This window comes from Serinus canaria, chromosome 3 (assembly GCF_022539315.1).
Source record: "Serinus canaria isolate serCan28SL12 chromosome 3, serCan2020, whole genome shotgun sequence".
In the NCBI taxonomy this organism is placed as follows: Eukaryota; Metazoa; Chordata; class Aves; order Passeriformes; family Fringillidae; genus Serinus; species Serinus canaria.
This window is the reverse complement of record NC_066316.1, coordinates 112,338,229-112,357,584: the sequence shown is the minus strand read 5'-3', so window position 1 is coordinate 112,357,584 and position 19,356 is coordinate 112,338,229. Positions and strand designations below refer to the sequence as shown.

At 52.6% G+C, this 19,356-nt stretch overlaps 2 protein-coding genes across 3 annotated transcripts in view; one reads left to right on the top strand and one right to left on the bottom strand.

Annotated features, from left to right (window-relative positions):
• Positions 1-19,356, top strand: part of RAB10 (RAB10, member RAS oncogene family) — a 112,382-nt gene that overhangs the window by 68,333 nt on the left and 24,693 nt on the right. The gene's annotated exons all lie outside the window — the stretch shown is intronic.
• HADHA (hydroxyacyl-CoA dehydrogenase trifunctional multienzyme complex subunit alpha) overlaps positions 1-19,356 on the bottom strand; it is a 27,155-nt gene extending 7,799 nt beyond the window's left edge. Inside the window, exons 1-12 of one of the 2 annotated variants that reach the window (XM_050972793.1) lie at positions 19,242-19,356; positions 13,344-13,385; positions 13,188-13,258; positions 11,974-12,107; positions 10,688-10,826; positions 9,363-9,482; positions 9,178-9,280; positions 4,925-5,047; positions 4,185-4,303; positions 3,295-3,351; positions 529-638; positions 133-267 (exon numbers count right to left, since the gene is read on the bottom strand). In XM_050972793.1, the coding sequence (XP_050828750.1) occupies positions 133-267; positions 529-638; positions 3,295-3,351; positions 4,185-4,303; positions 4,925-5,047; positions 9,178-9,280; positions 9,363-9,482; positions 10,688-10,826; positions 11,974-12,107; positions 13,188-13,258; positions 13,344-13,385; positions 19,242-19,329 (1,241 nt within the window). In that variant the 5' untranslated portion in view covers positions 19,330-19,356. Of the gene's footprint in view, positions 1-132; positions 268-528; positions 639-3,294; positions 3,352-4,184; positions 4,304-4,924; positions 5,048-9,177; positions 9,281-9,362; positions 9,483-10,687; positions 10,827-11,973; positions 12,108-13,187; positions 13,259-13,343; positions 13,386-16,182; positions 16,344-19,241 lie in introns of those variants that run through there. The other variant, XM_050972794.1, reaches the window with a different exon arrangement.

The window sequence follows — 19,356 nt, the reverse complement described above, 5'->3', positions numbered from 1 at the left end:
AGCTTTTCTGTGACATCCTGTGGCTCCTCCAGCAGAACAGCAGTGTCAGGAGCTGTTGATGCTGACAGCAAAGGAGAACTGTGACTAAAGGCAGCCCAGTGCCACCAGAGCAAACCCCCTGAACTCACATACCCCTTGTAGACCTGCTGCTGGCCTCTGTCCAGACCCTTCTGTGCTGTGTCCTTCAGAATGGTCTTGATGCCCTTGTCCACGGAAACCTGGGCGATGCCGGCTCCCATGAGCCCTGCTCCCAGCACAGCCAGAGTCCTGCAGGGAAGGACCAAGGAGACACCTTCAACATGGACATGGAGAAGTCCCATCGCTGCTGGCAGACTCACACAGCTCCTGTCATCCACCCAAGCACCACCTGAGTGAGGCCACACAGCAGTGAGGCCTCCAAAGTGCAGTGGGTCAGCCTCTGGAGGCTGGAAACCTCTGCTCTGATCACAGCTCTCCAGCTCACTCAGTCCCAGGAGCCTTTCAGAGATCCTCCAACTGCTCCTTCAGGCATCCCACACTGGCACTTACTTGACCTCTTTCTGAGGTGTCCCAAACTTGTTCTTCTTGCAGTGCACCTGCCCGTGGTAGAGCCCCATCAGTGCCTTGGATTCCTTGGTCACTGCAAGTTGGCCAAAGCTCTGGAAGAAAGGCAAGAGGGAAGCTGAGGTGGTGGCATTAAACAGCTCTCAGTGCCAGCACATAAAAACATGGCAAAGGGGAGACAGGCACTGTGTGACAGGTGAGCAACCTGGACAGAAATGGGACAAGGGCCCAGGTCACCTCTGAGGAGAGGCACCTTCTGGGCTCAGCACAGCCCACCCTGCACCACCTCCTCCTCCCCAAGAGCACAGGGACATGGAGCTGCTGGAGAGAGTCCAGAGGAGGCCACGGAGATGCTCCAAGGGCTGGAGCCCCTCTGCTCTGGAGCCAGGCTGGCAGAGCTGGGGGTGCTCACCTGGAGAGGAGAAGGATCCAGGGAGAGCTCAGAGCCCCTGGCAGGGCCTGAAGGGGCTCCAGGAGAGCTGCAGAGGGACTGGGGACAAAGCAGGGAGGGACAGGACCCAGGGAATGGCTCCCAGTGCCAGAGGGCAGGGCTGGATGGGATCTTGGGAATGAGGAATTGCTCCCTGGCAGGGTGGGCAGGCCCTGGCACAGGGTGCCCAGAGCAGCTGGGACTGCCCCTGGATCCCTGGCAGTGCTAAAGGCCAGGCTGGACATTGGGGCTGGGAGCACCCTGGGACAATGGGAGGTGTCCCTGCCCGTGGCAGGGGTGGCACTGGATGGGCTTTAAGGTTCCTTCCCACTCAAGCCATTCTGGGATGTGGTGATTCCAGCTCCTCAGTGACAGGACTGGACTCCCTTGACATGAGACCTTTCCTTCCCCACATTCATCCCACATTAATCAGGGTCCCTGTTCCCACAGATCCAGGTGGAAGCACCCCATCCTCAGGCTTTAACCAAAATTCTTACAAACAGGTCAGTTCTCTCTGACAGCAGCAGCCTGATCCTATTTTCAGAGGATCAGAGGTAACAAAATCAAAGGCCTGCATAACCTCCCAGCACTCAGCAGGAATGTTCTGAGGAACACAAAGCACAAGCACACACAAAACAAAAGTTGTCTGAGCCAAGTCTGCTAAGAAAAAGCAGGGAATGAGGTCTGGAACAGGCTGCACTTTCCTTCACCACTGGCTTGTCAGTTAAAAATACCCAAATCAAAGCCTAGAAGAGAATCTGCAAACTCCTGTCCTGGGGGAGAAAGTGAGGCAATAAAAAAGCCACAACACTGACACTTATTATTCTTCAGGAGTTCTGGGAAGATCTCCATCCTGCTGCTGTTCTGGGGGGGAAAACCCATTCATTCTTTGCTGTAAGGATCAGAGGCTTTTATTCCCCAAGGCTTTTATTCAGCACCAGCCCAAACATGGCTGGAATGCACAACCAGCAGGGATGGGGCACAGCCAGGAGGGCACTGCTAAGGTGACAGCTACAGCTCAGACCAGGCCTTGGCACCAAAAGGGAGCAAAAAGAGTTACAAAGCACATCAGGGAAGTGGGATGTGGATGGATTTCACCAGCATTTAAGGGGCAATGACCTTGGGGATGACCCAAATACAGAGATAATCAGATGGACACGTGGGGCTGCTGGGGACTCAATCTTGTAGAGCTGGCAGTGCCCAGCTAAGCCCACCTGTGAGTCTGGGCACAGCCAGAATTGCCTCTGTGGCACCAGAAATAACAAATTTGAGCACAACTGTGGCAAAACAAGGACCAGTGAGGAAAAAATAATTAGGGATAGGTTGTTTATTATGGCAGAGAAGTGGAGGGATGAGGATGGTTGAGGAAAACAAAGACTCTGTGTGTGTGGGGGATAAAGGGGGCACACACAAGCTGCTGGGGAGGACACCTGCCTGCTCCAGCCTGGGACCTGCCCACCACAGTCTGTCCTACACCCTCAGTTAAACTCTAATCCAGTTTCCCTGTGTCCCAGCAAAGCCCAAGCAGGACTGGATGTTTAGGACACGAGGCCCACGTGCCAGCATGGTCAGATGAGTGAGAGATGAAAGATCTCCAGCCAGCTCCTAGAGGGGAGTGTGGAACCTCAGCTCTGCCCATCCAGGAGGAGCAGCATCACTCACCACACTGGCCCTGCCTGTGAGTGCTTTGTGTTGAGGCTCCCCCACCCCTGCAAGTGCCCAAGGCCAGGCTGGATGGGGCTTGGAGCAGCCTGGGGTAGGGGAAGGTGTCTCTGCCATGGCAGGGCGTGGGATGGGACAGCAGCAGGCTGTGATGAACCCTTGGTGGGGTAAACACAGGTCCTGACCACACCTGATACCTTGGGTTTAAGTTTTTCTGTTCTGTTTTGGTGTGCAGCTTTTAGCTTTATATTAAGTGTCACTAGGATCTTTTCACAGGGTGGTGAAGACAAAACAATCCTCTTCCAGCTGGAGATTCAAGGACAATCTCTTCAAACTTCAGGCCCAAAGCATAAACAACATGAAAAGAGGAGGGCAGGCAAGCAAACAAGCAAGGAGGATGAAACTTCACCATTTGAAGCTATTAATTGGGCAGTCAACTCCTATATGCAAATGGACTAAAACTTATAAAAGTGTGAGATCTCATGACCAAGTCCTCTTTTGCTCCCATCTTGGAGCCATGTGGGCATTGCCAGGGTGGGGCCTTTGAAGGCACTTCAATAAATATCCTCTTTATTCCTTTTAACTCTGTCTAGCCTCTGTTCCACCTCCTTAAGGCACCACACCAGGACCTGATCCCTGCCAGGATCTCCTCTCCTTACCTGGGCTTCAATGAGGTATCCAGCATCTCTCCCCTGATCCAGACCAGTTTTTACGACCTAATCCAAAAGCAGAAAAGACACAGCACAGTTCAAACACACAATTTAACAGGATTCCCTGTTGTCTCCAGTAACCCTTTCCCAAAATTCGAGGCATATTTCAGACCCCCTGAGTCCTGTCCCTGCTGCTCTTAGCAGAGCTGTGTCACCCTGTCCTTCTAGCACAGGACAGGTGAGGAGTTAACCACCAGGTTAAATTTTAGCCATTCCTTTTGGTTTTAGGAACTGTGCTCCTGTAATGTCACTGCTCTCCAAATCCTTCACAGGTTTTAGAGAAGTTTTGGCAACAAATTCAGTAGTGAAAAGTCATTTTACAGTAAGAATTCATTCACAGAGTGTAACAGGATGTCTGTGTAACAGAGGGGACTAATAAAGTTAATACTTTATGTAATAAAGTATTAATGATAAAGTTAAAAAGCTAAAGTATTAAAGTGAATACTTTATGTATACTAATATGTAGTCAGTGCTGTGAAAATTATAACAATTTCTATTTTTATGGTGTCAAAAAGGTCTCCTGAACTGTTCAGAGACTGTATGGAAAACCTGGGAAAACTGCAGCTGAAAGTCTCATGGACAAAATATTCCAGCTAAGCCTTCCCTCAGCTGGGATTCCTGCTCTACCCCTCACTGGTACCAGCACCCATGAACTGGTGATCATATCTGGAGCAGTGATTCTGAATTCCACCCCACAGCCAGCACTCCTCAGGACTGATCTCTGTGAGGATCAGGATGTTGGCTTGACTCAGAGGAAGGATCACCTTCCCTCTGCCTGTCCCACATTCTCCCACAGATCCACCTGCCCTGCAGCTCCTCCCACCTCACAGGGGAGTTACCTCAATGATCTTCAGAGGAGCAGGGTACAGCCCTTTGGTTTGCTTTTGAACTTTGCTCTCCACTGTCTTGTAAACTTGCTGCCTGACGAAGGGAAGAGCCATGGCATAGTCTGTCAGCCCTGCAAGGTGGGAGAGAACAGGGGTCAGCACAGTGCTGTGCACAGCCAGCCTGCCAGGATGGTAAAGGAATACAAATGTGAATATCTGCACTAGAAACGTGTACCTGAAACCCGGGCACAGGCAGCAGGGGCTGCTCAGAGGGTTTCTGGATTATTCCATGGACAAGTCTCACTGAGGGCTGAAGTGTCCTCCAAACACAACAGGTGACACCCTGAGCCCTGGGAAGCAGAATTCCCCAGATATCCCCATTTCTGAGCTGTGCTATCAAGGATCAGCATGGAGCAGTCCCTTGTACCTCTTCCCACTTGAATTCACCAGCTTGGTACAGAACTTGCCACCAAAACTTTGCACATGGACAGTCCCTGGAGGTACCTGCTGCCTCTCACTCCTCAGGGCCTGCCTCCCTTCCAGCAACCTCAGGAGCCACCACATCCAGCTTTGCCAAAGCCCAGATCTGCAGGGCAATGTTTTCTCTACCACCCCACATTGCTCAAGAGATGACTCCAAGGTGAAATAAGTTGCTTTTAAATGGAATTAAGTAGGAGCACGAACACATCCTAGAGAAGCCAAGCTGGATTACACTCACTGCTATCCCCTGGGATTTCTCCATGCTGACTTACTCTGCATGAGCCCTCTGGATCTCTTGGCAGACACAGTCTTGTTGGCCAGGCCCCTGGCAAAGCCAACGGCCACCTCCTCCAGGTACTCGATTGTTCTCGCTTCAGGAGTCTTCAGTCCTGGCCCTGGGGAGAGCAGAGAACACAGCACAGGTTATCCCTAAGGGATGAGGGTGCAGGGAAACCAGGAGCAGACACAATGTGATTGGCCTTTGGATGCAGGGAAACCAGGAGCAGACAAAACATGATGGGCCTTTGAACTGCTCCCACTCCATTCCCTGCTCCTGTTTGGCTTTTCTGGGTTATGACCAACAGTGAGAAGGCTCAGCAGGAACCATATGAGGGCTCCAAGGGATTTATACACAGGGCATTGTGCAGAAATGCTGGAATGGCAGCTCCCTGTGGGAGCAGGGCCAAGTTACATCCAACTCTGCAATCAGATCAGGCTCAGGGGCCTTCTGGACACCTCCAAGGACAGCGGTTCCATGACCTCTCTGCAGGTGTCCTCAGCTCCTGACCATCTTTTTGCCACCTGTGCCATTTATTTCTCAAACCTTCCACTTGACAGAACTGCAGGCACCCCGAATCCTGAGGGAGCTGAGGTGTTCTGCCTCCCCTCCCTCTCCCCTCTGTGGAACACGTGTGCCCCACCACGCTGTGCCAACACTGAGCTGTTAAACACACAGCCAGCATTTTGGGAGTGCAGAATCCCTGGAAACCTCTGTACTGGAGCCAATGTCCAACCAACCCCAACCTTTGAACTCAGTGCAGGAAACCTCCCTCTTGCTTTAGCTACTGTTAACACCTGGCCCAACTTAAAGCTGCCCCACAATGAAGCAAGCCACCACAAAACCAGTTTTAGCAGCCTCTGAGGGTGGGTTGCACAATTTCCAAGCACAGGAATCCTCATTTCCAGACAACTGCATCATCAGGACAGGAGGACACAGTGCAGGGCTGATCAGGCAGCTGTGAGAGGCTGCCAGAGGCAAACTCTGAGTCATTAATGACAGAGCAGTGCCTGGTGAAGCTGCACAGGGTCACCAAGTAGACCTTGGAGCTAAATATGCAACTTTGGGCTGAACAAACCTGGGGAGATTACAACCCTGCAGCTGGGCAGGGCATTTACCTTCACCCAAACTGCTCCAAACACACCCAGATACTGCAGAGCCCTCAGAGCTAAGGAAACACCCCACAGACACCCCAACAGAGGAGACAGGTAAAATCCAAAATCAGAAACTGCCTCCTATGTCATCTCCTACTGTTCTCCTCACAAAAGGCTGAAGCCCTCAGCTGTAAGGTTTTAATAACAGAAACTCAGAATTTTTTGGTTGGGAAGGGGATGTTAAAAGTCATATAACCCTCCCCTGCCATGGAAGGGACACCTCCCACTGTCCCAGGGTGTCCCAATGTCCAACCTGGCTTTGGGCAGTGCCAGGGATCCAGGGGCAGCCCCAGCTGCTCTGGGCACCCTGTGCCAGGGCCTGCCCACCCTGCCAGGGAACAATTCCTCATTCCCAAGATCCCATCCAGCCCTGCCCTCTGGCACTGGGAGCCATTCCCTGGCTCCTGTCCCTCCAGGCCTTGTCCCCAGTCCCTCTGCAGCTCTCCTGGAGCCCCTTCAGGCCCTGGCAGGGGCTCTGAGTTCTCCCTGGATCCTTCTCCTCTCCAGATGAGCACCCCCAGCTCTGCCAGCCTGGCTCCATGGCAGAGGGGCTCCAACCCTTGGAGCAGCTCTGTGGCCTCTTTGTTTCACCTCTCTATGTAACAACGTGAGGGTTTTCACCCAGCAGACCCCAGAAGCTGCTCCCTGCTCAGGGAGTCTCTCAGCAAGGAGATAAAGCAGCACAAACACTCTGACAGCTCAGGGAAGCTCCCTGTGGAAGTTTTCCTCCTGCCCTGGCAGAATGTCAGAGCCAGTCCAAGGAAAAACAGGCCAAGCAAAACATAGTTGATTTTACAGGCAGCAGACAAAATACAGCTTGGAGCTGCTGCATAATCTACATTTCAGCAATGCCCAGGGGGTTTTAGAGAATTCACTGGAAACCCAAGAATATTTGGGAGTTCAGAGCTCAGACTTCACCAGCTTCCAAATTCTCTTTTCACCATTCCAGGCTGAGACCTTCAGCTTTATAACCTGATGTGCTACAAGATGTCAATCCCTGATTTCGCCTTTCTGGTAGCTTGGATACATTAACAAGAGCTGGATTCTGATACTCCAGCAGAAGAAAACTGCTGTTTGTTTCAAAGTCTGAGCTGTGAGAACCATTCACACTGAGTGGCTGACCCCAGTATGTGGGTTTGCTTTACCTGCAGTTAATTCCTAGTTTTGCTGTGTCCTAACCCAGGAGCCCTGAGCTGTGCACTCCCATCTGCTTTCTTTTCTTTTATAAATGGCACATGCCAGAATTGGATCCAGGGAATGCTGCAGAGCTCCCTGCTGAAGGAGAACTGATTGCATGCCCTGAAATTGCCTCCTGATTGATGGTGTGCGTCTCCCTGCAAGCTTTCTGTCATCAGTTAAAGCATCACCCCAGGTAGAGCTGCTTTCCCCAGAGACAGAGTGAACAGGAGCCCTCCTGGCACTGGCTGTTGTTTGGATAACAAGGAACACATCCAATGTTTGCATGTAGTTTGTATTTCTGTGTTCCTCCTACGTGCTTCTCTGGGCTGAGCCAGGATTCCCAGCAGCTCCTCAGAAAGCTCACGTTCTCTTTCAGCAAACTGAGCTCATTGTGGCTATAAACAGCCACATTTGCTAACTCTTAAAAACCAATTCACTTCTAAGCAAGTATCAAGTGGGAAAGTTTATCCAGGCAATTTTAACTCCAGCCTGAGAACCACAGATCTGTTTTAGAGGAATGAATACAGCTAAAGATAAGCTAAGGATATCTGGGTATCCTGGGCTGATCCCCCAGTGTGGGCAGCAGGAGAGGGGGGATTCTGCCCCTGTGACCCCCGTGCCCAGGTGAGAGCCCACCTGCAGAGCTGCCCCAGCCCTGGGCAGCAGCACAGGGATGTGGAGCTGCTGGAGAGAGCCCAGAGGAGGCTCCAAGGTGACCAGAGGGATGGAGCAGCTCTGCTGTAAGACAGGCTGGGAGAATTGGGATTGTTCAGCCTGGAGAAGAGAAAGTTCTGGGGTGACCCAACTGCAGCCTTCCAGCACCTGGAGGAGCTGACAGGAAGGATGGAGAGGGACTGGGGACAAGGGACAGAGGGACAGGAGCCAGGGAATGGCTCCCAGTGCCAGAGGGCAGGGCTGGGTGGGATCTTGGGAATGAGGAATTGTTCCCTGGCAGGGTGGGCAGGCCCTGGCACAGGGTGCCCAGAGCAGCTGGGGCTGCCCCTGGATCCCTGGCAGTGCCCAAGGCCAGGCTGGACATTGGGGATGGGAACACCCTGGGACAGTGGGAGGTGTCTCTGCCCCTGCCATGGATGAGCTTTAAGGTCCCTTCCAATCCAGACCATCCCATGATCCAGCTGAGCACTGGCCATGTGGGACAGCATGGACACCAGGGCTTCCCTGGCACTGCTCAGGGTGGGCAGCAGGAGCTTTTTATTAATTTTATTTTCTTCAGCACCACCAGTGTGTTCTGGCTATGCTGTGCTTGAGGAAACCATGCCCAGCACCCTCTAACTCCATGGCAGTGCCAGCTGGAGCAGTGGCTTCCATTCTAACTCCTGAGAGGGGCTGATGACTCCGCTTCAGAGGCTCTGGAGGGTTTAGTCCTCAAGCTCCTCTATTTAGTCACCTTCCAAGAAAGCTGTCCTAGTGAAAGAACTCTGGGAGCAAGACATGATTCAGCAACACTTGGAATCCTGCAGTTTGGAGGGAATTTCACCCCCCAGCTGACAGCCAGCTGGCAATTCTGAGTGCCTAAGCCATGGGGGCTGCCTGCTGCAGCTCCTGTCAGGGATTACCATCTGCAGGCTGCAGAAACACAGCCATCACTCATCTATTGTCCTTCCATTAGGGGCTGCAATCTGTCCTCTGACATGATCAATGAGCAATGTGGGCTCTTATCTGGATAATTAGCTTAAGGAGGAGAGCCAGCAGGCCTGCCCTCCATGCTGACCTCTCCTGTTCACTCAGCTTCTGCAGCAGCCTCACATTTCAAGGTCCCTGTGCTTGTAAGGTTGGAACAGGGATTTCTGCTGCCCTGCAGAGCAGGACAAGACCTCTCCACACATTTTGGTGAGGGGAGAGGTTCCCTGACAGGCAGCAGCAAATCAAGGAACTGAGGGACTCTGTGTCTGACCTAGTGGTTCCACCAGCTGGTCAACCAGCCCCATCTTCTTGGCTCTGTCTGCACGGATGTTCCTCCCAGTCAGCATCATGTCAAAGGCAGCAGGAAGTCCCACCTAGAAAGGGCAGAAAGAAGATTCCAGAGTGGGAATTTGCCAGGCAGAAAGGGCCACGGGGTTAAGTTTTCCTCTTACTCACCATCTTTGGCAGCCTCTGAGTACCCCCTGCTCCAGGCAGGAGACCCAGCAGCACTTCAGGTGTTCCCAAGACTGTTTTCCTGTCCTTTGTTGCTACTCTGTAGTGACAGGCAATGGCAACCTTAAAATGGAAGAGACAAGGAAAAGTTTCCCTGTGAAAAACAACAGAAGAACCAGGCACCCACCACACAGCTCTCTCCCACACACTGCCTCAGCTTTCCTCATCACCCTGCCCCAATTCCTTCACCAACTGCCCAAATTCCCTCTGTGCTCACTGATGGCTTCTGGCGGATGACAGCAAGCAGGAGTGTCACCAGGTCATGACAATCCCCCCTCTCCTGCTGCCCACACTGGGGGATCAGCCCAGGATACCCAGATATCCTTAGCTTATCTTTAGCTGTATTCATTCCTCTAAAACAGATCTGTGGTTCTCAGGCTGGAGTTAAAATTGCCTGGATAAACTTTCCCACTTGAAACTTGCTTAGAAGTGAATTGTTTTTTGAGAGTTAGCAAATTTGGCTGTTTATAGCCACAATGAGCCCAGGTTGCTGAGATGAACATCAAACTCCCAAGCTGATTTTTAATCTCACCTAGACCATCAAGGGCTTAATCAATGCACTAATTCACCAAGAGCACAGTCCCATCTACAGATCAGCCATGATTGCTGGTTTATCCCTGGACTGCCAAGTCCAGATGAGTCAACACAGTGGGTATAAAAAAAAGTATTGAGAAATCAGTACAAACTGAAGAGAGTCCATTCCAAGATAACACTGTTTTAGTAACAACTCTGCTCCAGGAATTAGCAGAGCCATGCAGTTTACAAAACCCTGGATGGAGATTACAAGGCAGGAAATCCAGCCAAGGTGCTGGAGTGGAGCTGCAGGCAGGGTGGAGCCTGGCTGGGTCCCCACACTCACCCCTCTCACAGCAGCCCCACAAAGAATGGAAGTTGCTGGGATACAAGGCTCACTTCATCTGCAAAGCAGCAATTTCCAGGCTGCACTCTGCCAGCAGCATTGATGCAGATCCAGTGCCTGCTGGAAACAGGCAGTTTGCCCTTGGACACTCATCTAAATACTAGCCTGGCCCACACAGCTTCAGATTTGATTTGCTCTCTTTCCACAGCAGCAGCAGAACTCGCATGGCAGAGCCCTGAAGCACAAGCAAGCCATTAACTTGCCACAAACTCATTTACATGATGTAATGAGCCCTCATCATCTCCCAAATTCATCTCACAGTACCAGTCCTGCCTGCACCATTTGGGGAACCAGAGCAGCAGCAGTGTCAGCTCCCCCTCCTGCTGTGAGCCCCAGGATGGTCCAGTACCTCCAGCCCTCCTCCCAGGCAGCTGCCACTGATGGCAGCAACGACAGGCTTTGGAGACTGCTCAATCTTTTCCAGCATCTTCTGTCCATCCTGAGAGAGCTGAGTCACTTCCTGAGCAGTCTTGCAGGCTTCAAGCATGCTGAGGGAAGGAGAGAGGTGGATGAGGATGGGAAAAGCATCTTTTTTGTCAGCTTTCCTGACAAAACAGTAGGAAAATGAGAGGTTTTGATGAGTTTGTCCCTGTTCTCCCATGATCTCCAGTGCCTGACAGGCAGGCAAGAGCTGTTTAGGCCCCAGTTTTGGATTAGGCAATACAGGGAGGCTAACTAATCCCAGCAGGGTCAGGCCCTGCATGCTGACATGGGGTTTTCCTGAGGCACTGAATGGGATCCCTTGTGATCCCAGGGCTCTGGAAGCCTTTGGGAGAGGAGGAAGAGTCATAGGAAGCCTCAAAGCACTTGCCAGGAAGGGTGGAGGAAAGAGCCCAGAATCACTCTAAGAGGAGCAGATGGCTCTGATGCCACAGTGCCAATTAGAGCCTCCCTGTGTTAATTATTCTCCTGGAGGCTCACAGCCTTTGCCAGGCAGCAGTAATTTGGGATGCTGGAGGTGCTGAGGCCAGGAGACACCTCTTGACCACAGCCTGGCCTTTGATCTGTTCACCTCCTTTCCTCCTGAACGGGGAGTGAGTCTCTGTCCCTGGACAAAGCCAGCCAAAAGTGCAACACAGTTTTGGAGGGTCTATTTTAAATTTACCTTCTTTCCTCAGAGCATTCTGGCTTTTAATGTCTTTAAGCAATTATTCTGTCCTGTCAGTGTCAAGAGTAGGAGCCAATGACATTCCAGGTCCCAGTGGGCACCCACAGGATCATCCCACACCCTGGAAAAGTTACCCAGGGAGCCTGGGAGGCTGCTCAGCACAGGGCAGAGTGCCAAACCCTGCCCAAATGAGGGGCCAGGCTGGAAGGCTGCCAGGTTCTCCAACCCAGCTCAAACGAGTCCTGCATGTGAATTATCCCCTCTTGTTGTGTCCAAGGACAATGCCCAGCCTAGAGCCAGGATGGGTTTCCTTGGCTGCAGGAAGGAGTGACCAACTGCCACAGCCAGGAGGGGTTTAGGGACTCGCCATGTCCCTCTTTGCTCAGATCCTCACTTCAATCCAGCAACTCTGAAATCCTGAGCATGGAGATTTCACTCCCAGCCGTTGCCTCACCCCAGGGAAGTGTCAGGGACAAACTGCTGGGTTTGAAGGACAGCTCCAGCAGCTCCTGAAGCTCTGTGCTTACTTGAGATCTGCTCCAGCAATGAAAGAGCCTGGCTTGGAGGAGATGAGCACGGCGCTCTTCACAGCCTCGTTGGCCCAGATCTCGTTCATGACGTCGGTGAACTCTGCACTCAGCTGCTTGGACAGGGTGTTCACCTGGGAGCAGAGCAGCACCTCAGCAGGAGCTCACCTGGAGCCCACACCTGCTGCAAGTTACTTCAGCCCTGCCCCAGCACAAAACCCACTCCTGGATAAAACCCTGCAGCAGGTCATCTTTAATTAGGGAGTACCTCTTTAACCTACCCAACAGTGGGTTTGTGTCCCCAAACATTGATTTTATGAACTTGTAAACTGTTTTTTTTTTTTTTTGTTATATAATCATAGAATCACAGAATGGTTTGGGATGGAAGGGACCTTTCAAGGTCATCTCATCTAACCCCCTGCAATGAGCAGGGACACCTTCCCCAGACCAGGCTGACAACATCCCTCCAGCTTTACTGAAAGGCTGCAAAAAGCAGGACAAATCCATCCTGGGTTCTTTAGGTACCACCAAATCCTCACATAAAATGGAATATTTCAAACCTGAGACTGCTGTTGCTCCTCAAATGAAAGGAGTATATAAACACCCCTCCTGGTCTGCTACAATTAATACAGGATTTTTCACAGCAGTAGTTCAATCTTTGTATCTTGTATAATATCAGAGCAGCTCAGCTGCTTTGCTTTAAAGACCAGGCTTTACTGCAAGCTCTACCATTGCTCATAAAGAGCATTTCCATCTGTGAGATGACACCTGAAATTCACTCCAAAATGCATTTTTAGATGTTTTCCTTAGATGTCATTCACAGAGTTCCTGCCTCCTGATACCTGAACAACTGCAGCTGTATTGACCTAAAAAGTGAGAATTAGGTTCTATTTATACTGTGTTCATGATAACAGAATCAAAAGCACCTATGGATTCCAAATTACTGAAGTAGGGACACATTCTTTAACTGACTTGAATACAAGAACTAAGCAAGATTTAAATTTTTTAAAGCTCTCCTTAAGATTTGGGACTCAACAAGACCTTGTGCCTGGGAAAGAAACAAAATAGCTTAGCACACACAAAGTACTCCAAGAGACGTGTCCAGATGTCTCACCAAAATCCCCAAATCTTCTTTTCCTACTTCTGCTTTGCTCCCAGCTCTGTAAGGCTGCAGGTTAGGGAAGTTCTTAGCCCTAAATGGGAATTTTCAATACCTTGGAATTTGGTGTGTTGAAGCGCACGACAGCAACATCCCCTTTGATATCACAGCTGACGTGGGTTCTGTCTGCAAGCAAACACAGGGGTGGGCTCAGCCTCTGCTCCAGGGATTTGAAGGAAAAAATGCATTTATAGAAAAGCTTTACACTTACTCTGGAGGGCACTGGAGGTGGAGATGTTACGGCAGGCATAACCTAAGGAAAAGATGTCAGAGGTGTTAAAGGAATTCTCAGCAGCCTCAGCCTCTCCCAGCTCCCCTGACCTGCCAAGGACAGATTTTGGAAACCCTGGGCATGAGCCAGTCCCTCCCCTCACAGCCTGATCTGTGCCCAGCCAGAGTCCAGCAGTCACAGCAGAGACCTTCCAGCACAGACCCCACACTGCAGTGCCAGCAGTGCCCAACTGAGAGCAGCAAAAATGAAATCCCTCTTCCCAAGCAGCTGGCAAGGGATGGAGCAGGGGGCACAGGGAGCTTGGCCTTGATCATCCTCAATCCAACCTCTTCACGTGCTAAACCAGGGACCTTCCTGCACTTTGGGGAGCTTCAAGGTGAATTCCCTGCAAAGCAAACACAACTGTCCAGGGTATTTCTGTAAAAACACACTCTGGTGCCAGCAAATGGGGCCAGTCCAAGTGTGACCACACAGATCTCAGGGGGCACAACTGGAGGGCCATGCAAAATATTTATTCTGACTCCATCTATCAACAAAATACTCAGAATCACAGACTGGTTTGGGTGGGAGGGATCTTAAAGCTCATCCAGTGCCACTCCCTGCCATGGCAGGGACACCTTCCACTGTCCCAGGTGCTCCCAGTGTCCAGTCTGGCCTTGGGCACTGCCAGGGATCCAGGGCCTGCCCACCCTGCAAGGGAACAATTCCTCATTGCCAAGATCCCATCCAGCCCTGCCCTCTGGCACTGGGAGCCATTCCCTGGCTCCTGTCCCTCCAAGCCTTGTCCCCAGTCCCTCTGCAGCTCTCCTGGAGCCCCTTCAGGCCCTGGCAGGGGCTCTGAGCTCTCCCTGGATCCTTCTCCTCTCCAGGTGAGCATCCTCAGCTCTCCCAGCCTGGCTCCAGCCCTGGAGCAGCTCTGGGGCCTCCTCTGGGCTCTCTCCAGCAGCTCCAGCTCCTTGTGCTGTTGGAATCCCCAGGGCTGGGGCAGCTTTGCAGGTGAGGAGCCATTCTCCCCTGTTCTGTCCCTCCAGGCCCTTGTCCAGGGTCTCTCTCCAGTTCTTGTATCCACCTCCACTAATGACATGCAAAGCACACACAAACGTCTTCTTCCAGATCCCTCAGAATGCTCAGACCACAAATGAACAAGTTCTGCCCACAAGTTTCTGACTTGTAAATCTCCTTTTTCTGCTCAGAAATTGCGTTTGGCCCCATGATCTCTCAGCACATGAATGAACCCCAGCTTCATTCAAGCAACCTTGATCTTGACCCTGAGGATCCCCAAACTCAGATCCAGGCTGAATCCCTGCCAAAGCTGCTTTAAGCCTGAATTCCAGTAAAAGTTTTACTTCCACATGCATCTGTCCACCAGCCAGCACACAGCCAATTAGCCAGGGGAGGGCTCTGCTCAACACTGATAAAGCCTTCAGGAATGAAACATTCCCATTCCCAGGAGCAAGCAGGGAGAAAAACCCAAGACCAGGAGAATAAACTGTGCCTCCCCAACAGGTGTCTCCCCCTGCCACAGCCCCGTGACATGGGCTCAGGGCTGCACTTTGGCCTCCTTTCCACCTTGTCTGGGGTGCTGGCAGTAGGGACTGACCTTTGCTCCCATTCCTGAGCCCAGGACATGGAGAGTGATGGTGTGGCGATGGAAATTCTGTGTCAGGCTGTCCCAGCAAACAGCTCTGGGGTGCCTGTGTGTGTGTCATGTGCCCACAGCAACATTTTATAAACAAAGAGTGAAGCAGTTCCCACTCCAAAGCTCCTCAGCAATATTTAATACCCACACGTGATAGCTCCACCCAGCAATAATTTCCCTAAACTCTTTGTGTACTCCTGAAAATAAGCACCAACATTCAGTTCCCACAAACCAAGTGTGGCTGACAACAATTCCTCTGGTGAGAGATGCTGCCCAGCAGAACACCATGCACCTTTAACAGCAGTATTTTAACCCAATAAAAGCCATGCAGCCTCTTTAAAGAGATGGCAAGGGCTGAACTGTCTCCCTGAATTAATTCACTCAATCCTTGCAGCAAGCTGGGACAGTGAAAGTTGTCCCTGCCCATGGCAGGGGTGTGGAACAAGATGAGCTTTAAGATCCCTCCCAGCCAAACCAGTCTGGGATTCCAGGTTTTTTGTTCTTTACATGGCTTTCCTTTTCCATACCAGTTCCCCAACAGATTCCTTCCATGAAAAACCTTCAGCCTTCAATTCCACTCTGCCTTTCCATTCTCACAGAACAGAAGAGATGAAGTAGGAAAAAGAATAAATCAAGGGCATGACTGCACAAATCTCACTCCACTTGAATATAAACTCTTCTGGGAGAGGTGCTGTCAGCTCTGTACCAGCTGGTGAACACTGGAGTGAGGTTTCTGCAGCCTGACAGTGGTTTATTTCAACTCCAGCATATTTGTGGAAAACATCTTTTGCCAGGAAGCAAAAGCAGCTCCCTGTCATGGTCCCTGCACATCTGCTTTAGGTGTTGATCCTTTCAGCACTGCAATGGGAATGTGCCATGACCAGAGCCAGAAAATTCCTCCAAAATGCTGCAGGAAGCAGAAGCCCAGCCTCAGACTCCCACCATGTCCCATCATTCATTCTAGAGTCAAAACCCTGAAAATCAGTTCCAACCTCACTCCTCAGCTCAAAGACTGTCCAGCACCATGACACCAAAACTTCAGGTGCCCTCAGGACTTTGGATGCACCAGGGAATGGCCAACAGCCACCCCACAGCCCAGCTTGCTCCTTCCCACTTTCTCCTTTCCCTGTTCCTACCTCAGCTGCCTCCCTGTCCAGCACTTCCCACCCTTCCACTCACCGGGACGTGGCCCATGGCTGGAACTGGGAACAGCCTCCATGGCTCAGGGAAAAGCCTTTTTCCAGTCCTGGAATCCCCCAAGTCCCAGCAGGATGAACAGGATGAAGCTCAGGCCACCTGAGCACGGAGCTGTGACCCGTGAGATGGGAAGCTCCTGGCAGACTGAGCTTCCCAAGCCACCCTGGGAACCCGGTGGCACAGGGATGTGACCCAGCAGGTACAGCCAGCCCTGGAGCTCACCTGGCTCCTGACTGCTCCCTGCCTTTGGGCTGCCCCCGAGAGCTTTGCATCCACTTCCCAAACGCTTTGCAAGGCAGAACGAGGGTATTCATTCATTATGAACAGGGACAGCATCCTCACAGCAGCTCCAGGGCTGTTTGTTGTGAAGAGCTTTACCAGTTAGAACAAGAATTCCAACCAGCAGCAGCCTGAGAACTCCCTGGAGTTGCCACAAGTCTCCTCCTCAGTGATTGCAGCACCCTGTCACGTACAGACCTGCTCCAGGGCTGCACGTAACACAGTTGTGATCCCACAAACATGGAAATGCTCATCATCCTCCCAGAACCATGGAAGTGCTCACCATCCTCCCAGAACCATGGAATTGCTCACCATCCTCCCAGAACCATGGAATTGCTCACCATCCTCCCAGAACCATGGAACTGCACACCATCCTCCCAGAACCATGGAACTGCTCACCACATCCCACAACCATGGAACTGCTCACCACGGTCCCAGAACCATGGAAATGCTCACCATGATCCCACAACCATGGAACTGCTCACCATCCTCCCAGAACCATGGAATTACTCACCATGATCCAAGAACCATGGAACTGCTCACCATCCTCCCAGAACCATGGAATTACTCACCACGATCCAAGAACCATGGAACTGCTCACCATCCTCCCAGAACCATGGAAATGCTCACCATGATCCCACAACCATGGAACTGCTCACCATAATCCCAGAACCATGGAATTGCTCACCACGGTCCCAGAACCATGGAATTGCTCACCACGGTCCCAGAACCATGAAACTGCTCACCATCCTCCCAGAACCATGGAACTGCTCACCACAATCCCAGAACCATGGAATTGCTCACCACAATCCCAGAACCATGGAATTGCTCACCACAATCCCAGAACCATGGAATTGCTCACCACAATCCCAGAACCATGGAATTGCTCACCACAATCCCAGAACCATGGAATTGCTCACCACAATCCCAGAACCATGGAATTGCTCACCACGGTCCCAGAACCATGGAATTGCTCACCACGGTCCCAGAACCATGGAACTGCTCACCATGGTCCCAGAACTATGGAACGGCTCACCATCCTCCCAGAACCATGGAATTACTCATGTTGGAAAAGAGCTTTCAGAGCACTGAGTCCAGCTCTGAACCAAGCCCAGGTTTGGGTTTAAATGAGACACAGCTGGATTTTGGGTCAACATCAACACCAGACTCTGAGGCCCCTCAAAGTGCTCAAATAGGAGGTGTCCAGAGCTTCCCAGCCAGGCCCTTTGGATTTCCCAGGGCTCCTGGAGGCTCCCTGCCTTGGTAGCCAGGAAGCACCAAGGCAGCTCTGTGAAGAGGCAGGAGAGAGCCACAGCCCTGCCTGAGCTGGCAAGGGAGATGCCCCACACAAAATCATGGAATCACTGAATCCCAGGATGGTTTAGGTGGGAAGGGACATTAAAGTTCACCCAGTGTCACCCCTGCCATGGCAGGGACACCTCCCACTGTCCCATGTGCTCCCAGCCCCAATGTCCAACCTGGCCTTGGGCACTGCCAGGGATCCAGGCTGGGCACCCTGTGCCAAGGCCTGCCCACCCTGCCAGGGAACAATTCCTCACTCCCAAGATCCCATCCATCCATGCCCTCTGGCAGTGGGAGCCATTCCTTGGGTCCTGTCCCTCCAGCACTTGTTCCCCAGTCCTTCTCCAGCTCTCCTGGAGCCTCTTCAGGCCCTGCAAGAGGCTCTAAGTTCTCCCCAGAGCCTCCTCTTCCTCAGGCTGAACAATCCCGATTCTCTCAGCTGAGGGATCATGGAGCACCTGCAGACACCCTCCCCCAGGCAAGTGGGATTACAGGGTCACAAGGATGACAGGGATCCCCCTTCCTGCCTGGAGAGCAGCCACAGGATCCAGACTGCCAAGGGCACGGGGACACCCTCTCCTTTTCAAGCATGCTCTCGGGGCACTGGGACAGGCACATGTGTCAGGGCCCAAGGACACTCTCTCCCTGTGGCTCAGCTCATGTGCAGGGACCATCCTGACTGGAGGGTGTGTCCCCCCCCTCAGTGCCAGGTCACAGGGACACCCCAGAACTGCTCAGAAGTTCCCACAGCGTGTCCCGGTGCAAGGAGTGGCATGGCAGGATGACCCCCATGGGAGCTCATAACCCCGAGAGACCACAGACTGGGGGGGGGGGGCATCGTGGGGGATGTTGGGGACCTGCCAGGGATCCCCTGGGTGACTCCCAAGCCATGGGGACAAACGCAGGGCACAGACACATGCAGGGACACCTCCCACCTCACAGCTACTCCGGGGATGTCCTGTCCCAGTCCCGGTCCTCACAGACCCTTCCCTGGGAACTCCCCAGAGCCCTCACGGCCACACCACCCGAGGAGCCCTTCGGGACACCCGGACACCCCAACCCCTGCTCCAGCACCGGGAAATTCTCTCTGGGACACCCTGTTCCTCACCCCCTCAACACCATCCCGGCCCTCGCCCACTTACTGCCCTGTTTCCCCAGCTCTCCGTATCCCCTCAGTGCCCCCCTACCGTCACCTCTAAGTGCCTCCTCACCATCCCCCCAAAACTAACTCCTCAGTGGGGCCCATCCCGCGCCAGTCCTCGCTCTCTCAGTGCTCCCCGACCCTTCAGTGCCCTCTCACTGTCCCCTGCCCGTCAGCGTTCCCTTTCCCTCAGTGTCCCCTCAGTGCCCCTCCGCTATCTCCGTCCCTTACCCCTCACTGCCCCCATCCCCCGGTGCTCCCCTCACGTTGGGGACACCGCATGCCAGCCGCTCCCGTTCCCCGCCGTCCCCTCGCTCACCGCGGGGCGGGGTGTGCCGCGTCGGGCCGGCCCTGGCGGCGGCCGGGAGGCGGCCGAGGCTGCCGATGGCTCGCACCGCCGCCGCCATCTTCGCCGAGGTCGAATGAGGGAGAGG